We start from the raw sequence: 8,449 nt of genomic DNA, 5'->3' as shown, positions 1-8,449 counted from the left end.
CCCTCTCCGCGGGACGGAAGCCGGGGTGGGGGGGGCACTAAAATGGCTGCCTCTCCCCTGCTCTGTGTCCCCTTCTAGAAGGTTCCATGGGCAGAAGGCTCGGTGTCCAGGCACCCCTCACCAGCACCACCCTATCTGCCAGCTCCTAAAGTGTTACAGCACACTAGCAGCATATTTCCTCTTTCCCTTTTCTTTTTAATTGCACTAGAAGCAGGAGCCAAATTTTAGGTGGATAATCTCGACGTTGTTGCAGTGGGACAAGAGCAGAGGACGTGACAGTAGGCCATGGTCACTTGCTGGCAGGATGCTGTTAAAAAGTGCTCCTTGCTGCTGCTCCACCGCAATTTAATGTTTTGGTTAAACTTGGGAAATTTTGGCATAAAGCACCTCTGTATAGGCAATTAGTACAAGCCACCTAATGAGCTCAGTTATCTTTTATCTACCTCAGTGCCGGCTGCTTTGGGGAGCAGGTCAAGATGCCCCTCATGACTACAGAACCACTGCATCCCCGTGGAGGGCGTTTCCTGGCAGGCTTTTAGCAGGGCAAGGCCCAGCTGTATGTCCCATCCCATCAGCTGCAAAAGGTGCCAGGAATCCTCCACTGCTGCCTCCTCAGAACAGGCCCTGAGGGGGTGAATCCTCTGCCTCAAGGGGAAGAGGGACCTGCCTCTCCTGCACCTGGTGTCCATGACCACAAACCCCACTGAGCACCTGCTGGCATGTTTGGGTGTCCTCTTGTCAACTCAGGAGTTATTATTTTTAGCAAGGCAAGATCTGTATTTGGAGGATTAGACACTTCTTCCAAGCTGAGCTGCAGAGAACAGCACATCCGCAGGCTGCACACCTTCAATAGCAGTGGGGAACAAGCTCCAACAACAACAATGGATTTAAGCCATTTACTGAGAATTTTTCAGCAGTTTTCATACTATAAGGCTGGGACAAAATCATGTGAATTAGCCTCCTCTAGAGCTCCACTGTAAGGCTTGTGCAATATATAAAGTTACAGATACTGTCCTTTTTTTTTTTAAGAAAAAAATCCCTAACTTTTTAAGAGACTACAACAATTTATTCCAGAATATGCTTCCTTTTTCGAAAAAGCAAGAGCATACCCTGCACCAGGGCTGACCTGGTGGGCTACGGCCCCCTTTTTCAGCACAATATGTAAACTAAGTGCTTTCAGAAAGCATACTCTGCGTATGATTAGACACCAGCTTAATGAAGGCTTGTACCATGTTCTTCGGGATAGAGAACATTTTGAGGTGTCCTGAAGACTGGGAAGTTATAAAGTGGTTTGCAAAATTTACAATTACAGCAAAGGTTTGTCACTGTTGTTTCCTAATTGTTTATTTTGCTGGGAAAGCAAACAACGGCAAGAAGAAATGCCAACATTTCATTCTAGGAAAAGGCCACAACATACCACATTTATCTTCTGGTTCATTGCATGCTGCACTTGCATTAAAACTGCTATTGAAAATCTGGCTCTGAGGAGGACCTGGCAGGGATCTTCAGTGGCACCACACCAAGACAGAACTGAGCGTAGTGGACTCTGAATGTTTTTAAGGACTCACATTCAAGACAGATTGCAATGTAGGGTTTTCCCCAAAGCAAAATGAACACAAGGCAGTACTACGTATTGCTTGAGGTCCCAAAACAATCTGAATGTTCAGATTCCAGTAAGTGTAACTCAACAGTTCAGCTTCCTGCAGTCATTACCATTGGGTAATCCTACAGAAAATGGACATAGCTGCAGTGTATTAAAAAGATAGCAAGCTTTTTCCTCAACATTTTTTTCTCCAAATGCAACCCATTGATTTTAGAGCTGTGACTCGAGACCCATCCAAAAGAATGGAATGTAAAGGTGAATATTACCCAAGATATCAAACTGTATCTTCAGGCTGATGAATATTGCTGGGTGGCTCCTAGAGGGGACACGTGGCTTGCTTGAGATGGTGTCAAGAAGAAAGTAGGGACAGACAGTCAGGGACTGGGCAGCAGCTGCAAACAGGCAGCAGCAACTGAGAGCAACCCTGCTGCATGCTGAGAGAGAAGACTGGAGCGACAGGCACAAGCTGGAACACAGGAAGTTCCATCTAAAATATGAGGAAAAACTTCTTTACTGTGAGTGTGACAAAGCACTGGAACAGGCTGCCCAGGGAGGTTGTGGAGTCTCCATCTCTGGAGAGTTTCAACTCCTGCCTGGATGCAATCCTGTGTGATGTGCTCTAGGTGAACTTGCTTTAGCAGGGGGGTTGGACTAGATGATCTCTAGAGGTCCCTTCCAATCCTGATAATTTGCTGACCTCCTACCCAGCATGGAGACTTCACAGGGGTGCTGCTGGACAGGGGTAACCAGGAGCCCTCACATCACATCCTTTTTGCAGCCCAGATGCATGCATGAGATCCAAGCGTTCTAGGCTGGGACCCCAGAGGAATTTAGGCATCAGACACTCTTTTCTTCACCCAAGAAGAGCCTTCACTAATCACAGCTGAGGCCCCAAGTCTCAAACCAGACTTTCTGTGGGTCAACACAACTACCCATCCTGACACTTAGTGACCCTTTGTGGGATCCCAAGAAATCTGAGGCTTTGGCTGCACAGAACTGTCACAGTTTGGGCCAGGAGAGAAGAGGAGAGTGGAGCACACCAAGGCCTTGCAAAAATGTGTCACGTGTTGGGACGGGTTTCTGGGGGAATGCACAATGCTGACTGTCAATCATTACTAGTATTTCGTTGCAATACAGCTGTGTTGAGGATGGGGTGGAACAGGCACTTCATATATGTGTGCAATTAATCAGTCTCTCTTATTGTTTCCCCTAAGCTTTAATTATGAAGAAAAAAAAATCTATGAAGAAAAAAAACGGGAAGTAACTGAAATCAATGAAAAAGTCTTATGAACATGCAAAGTTATTAGAGAAATACAAGGGTTTTAATTAAAGATGCTGGCTCCAAGCAAAAATGCTGGGTTGCCCTGATTGATCTAAGCTGCTGGTTCAGCTCTTTCTGTCTCTCCAGCCAGGCTCCCACTTGCCTTCTGCTGCTCTAATTGGGTACTTCCTGCATCGGCACCTTCTTTCTCTCAGCAACATCAGCTGCGCAAAGACTGTATAAATACAATTATGCTCAGGCCAAACTCCTGTACACATACGCAGTCATGGAGCATTTTACATTTGCTGAATGTGGATGGTTTGGGTTTGATTTAAGGGCTATTTGCCTTTTTTGCATTCCCTTAGTTGGGCCTCTATTTTTATTTAGATTTTTCTCTCTCGTTTCAGTTACATTCTCCTAGGACAAAGACCATAATCTGTCATTTTAACAAAATAATGTGTTCAATTTGTAGAAGTTTGAATTTCTTTTCATATGAAAAGTATTAAACCCCCAAACTCTTAACAGGCAACAACAGCAAAAATACTAACAACCTAATCATACATTTTCAAATTTGATTAGTAAATTCCAAAAGCACTTATTCTTGTGGGTTAAGTGGTTTACATTCTATCTATTTAGTGGATGCCCAATACTCTTTGAAAAACAGATTCTTTTTTAAGGTATTTCTATTTTAGCCTTTCCTGAGACTGAAACAAAGAATACCGTCTCGCTTTTAAATGTTCAATATTAATATTTACTAATAAATTAATTATTAAATTAAAATGGACTGCTAACTGCATAAAACAGTACCCTGAAATTACATCTTCTCTAGCTTATTTTGAATTTCATATTAATTGGCTTTTTAAACATGTACATTTTCTCGTCACATTTGGAGAGACATTAGGATCGAGTTAGATGCATGTGGTGTTTCAGACAGTTAGAAGTACAGAGAGACATTGCTGGAAGGCAAAACAAGAAGAAGATAGGTAGACAATATTCACACAAAACCCAAAAGGATTTTGATTTTTTTTTACACATGTAATTTGAAATGAAAGACACAGATTAAGATCCTTCATATTTTATCCTTTCCCAGGAAAATAATTTAAATCTTATCTTGGGAGGGGGGCTCATTAGAATCTTTTGCTTCAGTGACTCCATTAAAAAAATATGAAATTATTAAAATGCAGACAGGCCTATGAGTTGTTTCTAGGAAGAAAATAGTTTGACACTGGGATGTATTACTGTCGAAGTGTTTTTTCTACATGTGTTTTTTGAAATATGCGCATCCCCAAGGTGACTAGGTTAAGGTACACACTATGTTTCTGATATCATTCATCCTATCTCCAGCTTGCATCTAGGAATAACACTTACGAGTTTGAAAGTCAGTCATGTTTTTTAAAGTCAGAAATGAAGGCAGCAAAAGCACAGTACCACTTGTATTTTTATGTTTTGAGTCTCTGCTCCTATTCTTTGCTTCAAACAATTTGCAGACAAATGCATTTAGTGGAAGTGCAATGAAGAAATGCCCATTGTCAACCTAATATTCAGTCTTTACCTTAAATCCTGCTGTTTACCCAAGGTGCAAGAAGAAATTATATGATATAAAATTAATGTCTGTTCCTGACAATCAGAAGCCACAGACTGTGCCTGAAGGTAAGAGGCTGTAGAGTAGCTATTGCAAATGAGAAATGTGTCATCTGTGTATCTCCCTGGAACTTAGATGGCATATGCCTTTCCATAGTCCGTTATTTTAAATCCACTGTTGTACCTCAGCCAGTCCCCACGTTTGGATTTGAGAGGGCAGTCACTGTGAAGGGAGAGAGAGCTGTCACTCTTGGAGCTAACCTACCATGCAGCTCTGCTAAGCTTCTAACTTCACAACACTGCAGATAACTTTTTCTCTCTCTGGTATTACTCCATTAATCCACCAAATCAGTTCACTTATCTGAGAGCATTGCTTTGTAGAGGTTGAGACCTGGAAGCTGATCCTTGCCACATGGACCTCTGCAGCCACACAGAGTCCAGCTGCACTTTCCTATTTCACATAAGGCTGGAGCCTCTGCTTGCTGGGGCCAAGGGTCCTACCATCCTTACGTAACGTAACTGCCAAGGTTTTACAATATTCTTGCAGAAGGTAACCACGTAAGGCCTGAATTAGTCTACTCAAGTTTGGATGAATTACCCAGGTTCTTGCAGAGTCACTAGTGTTAACAGACAAATAGGCTTCTCATTAGGACAGAAAGAAGCAGCTTTAATTCATTCTAACCTAACCATGATGTAAAATAATTTGGTCAGCTGGGGCTTAAGTCCCTTTCTATTATCTACTTCAGTACACAGCCCTCCTTGATGTAAGGAGGCTTTCTGAGCAGACTCCTTTGGGGATTTCATAAAGACTCCCAGCAAAGGAAGGAGACATTCTAGGTCGATTCAGATGAAGAAGAATCTGCTTAGTGTCACTGTACCTGGTTTGTCATGCACTTATTCCTACAACCTGTTTTAAAGCATTTTTAATCACACCCACAAATAAAGCTCAATATGAAAGAGTGACATAAGAACATGTTAACATTAGTGGAGCTGTAACTGTCACCAGCTTTGCCAGCAACATCAGCTGATGCTCCTGAAGGAAAAGAGGTACCCGGCAGGGCGGCAGAGCCCCCTCGCTTTGCCACGGACAGGTCAGCTTGGATTTCCTGCTTGTGCTCACTTGTAAAACATTCATGTCAAGCTGCCTGCCGTCTCTAATTTTATCTCTTGCTCCATGTAGTCCAAAAAAAAAAAAAAGACATACTTGCACTGTTCCTAATATTTCCAACAAAAAAAAGGTAGGTAATATTTGGATATCATCAGTTGATAGAGTGAGTGAGTTTGGTGTGCTCGCTTCAGAGCAGTTAATTTGTCACAATCCCTTCCTCCTATCTAAAACTCAGGTTGTAGGAAACAAGCACAAGCTAGAGCAGTGCCCTCCGGGGGAGATATCAGCGACCATTTCATTCACTAGGAAGAGCAACTCCAGTAAACGCAACCAGTTTCCATCCTCCTGAATTTCAAAGAAAGGAAATATAAAGGATAGCTCTATTCCCATACAGGGGAAAAAAGAAAAAAAGCTTGTAGGAAAAGATAGCTCTCAATTTCCTCCTCTTTTATATTTACTAATATTGTGACTACACTTCTAGCTCTGAGTGAGCTGAAAGCACATATGGAAGAAATTCAGTGAAGTTTTTTTTTAAATTCATTTTAATGCTCTCTAAATTCAAGAGGACAGACAGACATTGTGAACAACTCTTCACTTACTACTTCCTTCACCAAAAAACTATTACTCTCTCTTTCAGTACAACTCAAATACATTCTGAAGTTATTATAAAGAGAAAAATTCTGTAAGATAAATAATATTCCCAGGCTCCCACTGAAATTAACAGAGTATTTTGTGATTAAGAACTTTGCAGCATCAGGCTGCCATTAAACACCTCTAGATCTGCCTTGTAGTTTTTCTAATCCTCCAGTATTCATTTCAGTGTATTCCAAACTAAGCACCAATATTCTCAGGACTTGTGCTCTGTGTAGCCACCAACAAGCGAAAAGAAAATTCAAGTCAGCTTAAGTGTTTTTAGAAGCACAAGAGAGGAAAAAAATCATATGGGCAGGAGAAAAGCAGATCATATTTTGAAAAATTACGTATCTCAAAATTATAGTAAACTCAGAATTTCTATTATCCCTTCATAATTACAGGGGAAAAAAAAAGTAAGATCCCTGGTTATATTATTTTTCAGTCCTTTGTTTCCCAGAGTCTTGCATACTTACAGGTCTGGCAGTGATGCTCTGTGGGTCCCCAGCACCGGCCTGTACAGGACTTGTGGCATCGACCACCTGCAGGACAGAGAGAAAGAGAACGAGATTAGAAATGTGGCTTCCTTTTACTTCCTCAACATCCAGCAACTGCTGAAGAGGAGGGCCATCTTGTCTTTGGAGAGTTTTTATGCTTTACAAAGGCTGAAAGAGAGCTTGTAAGAAAGGCCCAGATAAATAGCCAGAACTGGTATCAAACAAAGGAAATGTGGCCACTTGCTGAAGTGCTTTATACCCTAAATACCTCCCTTCATGCAAAATGACTGGGACGTTTTAAACTAAAAAAAGCTGAACAAGTCTGGAGGACTGAGGAACAATTTCATCATCCAGTGCTATTGCACAGCACAGAGAGAGCAGTAGTAAGACTCATTCATTCCTCTACAGGAGAAGAGATTACTGTGCTAGAAAGGATATCTGTCTGTCTGTCTGTCTGTCTCTTGTTCAATTTCATCTGAACAATGGGACATCACACTCAAAGTGTCTTTGATTAAAAGCCACGCCTCTCTCCCAAGAGCTTACGTAGTCTTCGTGTCCAACACAACAGTAAAGGAAATGTGCCTTGTGCAGCCACCTAACCCCAGTGACAGCTAAGGGTCACAGGACCTTTCCTTTTCTGACTGTTGATTCTCCAGTTGCCTGCAGTTGTGCTTCTGAAGAAACCTCAAGTTCCTTCAGAAGTCAGAGGTGATGCTCCACCTCCTGCTCCCACATGCTGCCAGGTTAAAGCCTTCAAGAAAAAAACAACTGTAGTTGCTTTCATTGCAAAATACAGACAGAGGAGGAAGAGTTAGCAATGGTAGCCTTCATAAACTACATAGTAATTAGAGACTGAAACCCATTTGGACTGAAGATGGACTTTAGCTCACATATTTCATGGCTAAACTGTGCAAGGAAATGGCAAGCAGGCAGAGGGATCGGCACATTCTCCTCTGGCTGCATCTTAATTCATCTGAGAAAACACCTGGACAGTCCCACGCCAGTTCTGACTGTGAGCAAATGGAGGCCTCATTCTGCAGCTCCTAACCCAGATGCGTCCAGAGTTTAGCCACACTCCTGCTCTACATGTTTCTCCCTCCTGAATGCTGCGTGTGCCCGAACAGAGAGCCTGCCTGCCTGCACCCTGTGCCCTGGCTGCTAAAACCCTAGTGTGGCAGTGCCCGAGGCGTAAGCAACCCAGCCCTGTACCTGGTGCCAGGCCTGAAGGGATGAGCTGAGAAACCTGACAGAAGCACTGTTAGCGACTATGCACAGTCCTTACCGCTGCTCCTTTGACCGCAGGAACCTAACCTGATGCCTTTGACTGAACTTTCCCTCGTCACTGAATACTGCAGAGAATCTCCCATTTGAACGTGATCCAGAAGCTTACCTTTCACGCCTGTATTCACAGCAGCTGCTGCTAACCCCGCTCCATCATGCTAAATCAAACACTTCCCACTCGCCCTGATGGGAGACAGCACTGCACCAAGTGCAACGTGCCTCTCAGCGAAGGTTGGCTCATCCCCCTCGAAAAGTGCTCCTTGGCTAGCAGTGTGCTTACACCGATGAGACATGATACAGCTGAGCAAACCTGCTGCGCCAGTCGCATAAAATCGGACTTTCTGCCACTACTTTTTCAAAGCTAGCGGTCTTCCCTCAGCACTCGTGCAGCACGCACAGCACTACTGATCATGTTGGATGGTAATTACCACACTGTGTGCCAACTACTTTGTTAAACCTACCAGCTCCTTGCTGCATTCATGTTCATT

At 43.1% G+C, this 8,449-nt stretch overlaps 1 protein-coding gene across 1 annotated transcript in view; it reads right to left on the bottom strand.

The window, feature by feature from the left end:
- LOC104278664 (receptor tyrosine-protein kinase erbB-4-like) overlaps positions 1-8,449 on the bottom strand; it is a gene marked incomplete at both ends in the record, with an annotated part of 56,872 nt that overhangs the window by 30,512 nt on the left and 17,911 nt on the right. Inside the window, one exon of the mRNA XM_009875699.1 lies at positions 6,660-6,725. Coding sequence (XP_009874001.1) covers positions 6,660-6,725 — 66 coding nt within the window. The remainder of the gene's footprint in view (positions 1-6,659; positions 6,726-8,449) is intronic.

Source organism: Apaloderma vittatum, unplaced genomic scaffold (assembly GCF_000703405.1).
Source record: "Apaloderma vittatum isolate BGI_N311 unplaced genomic scaffold, ASM70340v1 scaffold26018, whole genome shotgun sequence".
Taxonomy (NCBI): Eukaryota; Metazoa; Chordata; class Aves; order Trogoniformes; family Trogonidae; genus Apaloderma; species Apaloderma vittatum.
This window is presented reverse-complemented; position numbering and strand designations above follow the sequence as displayed.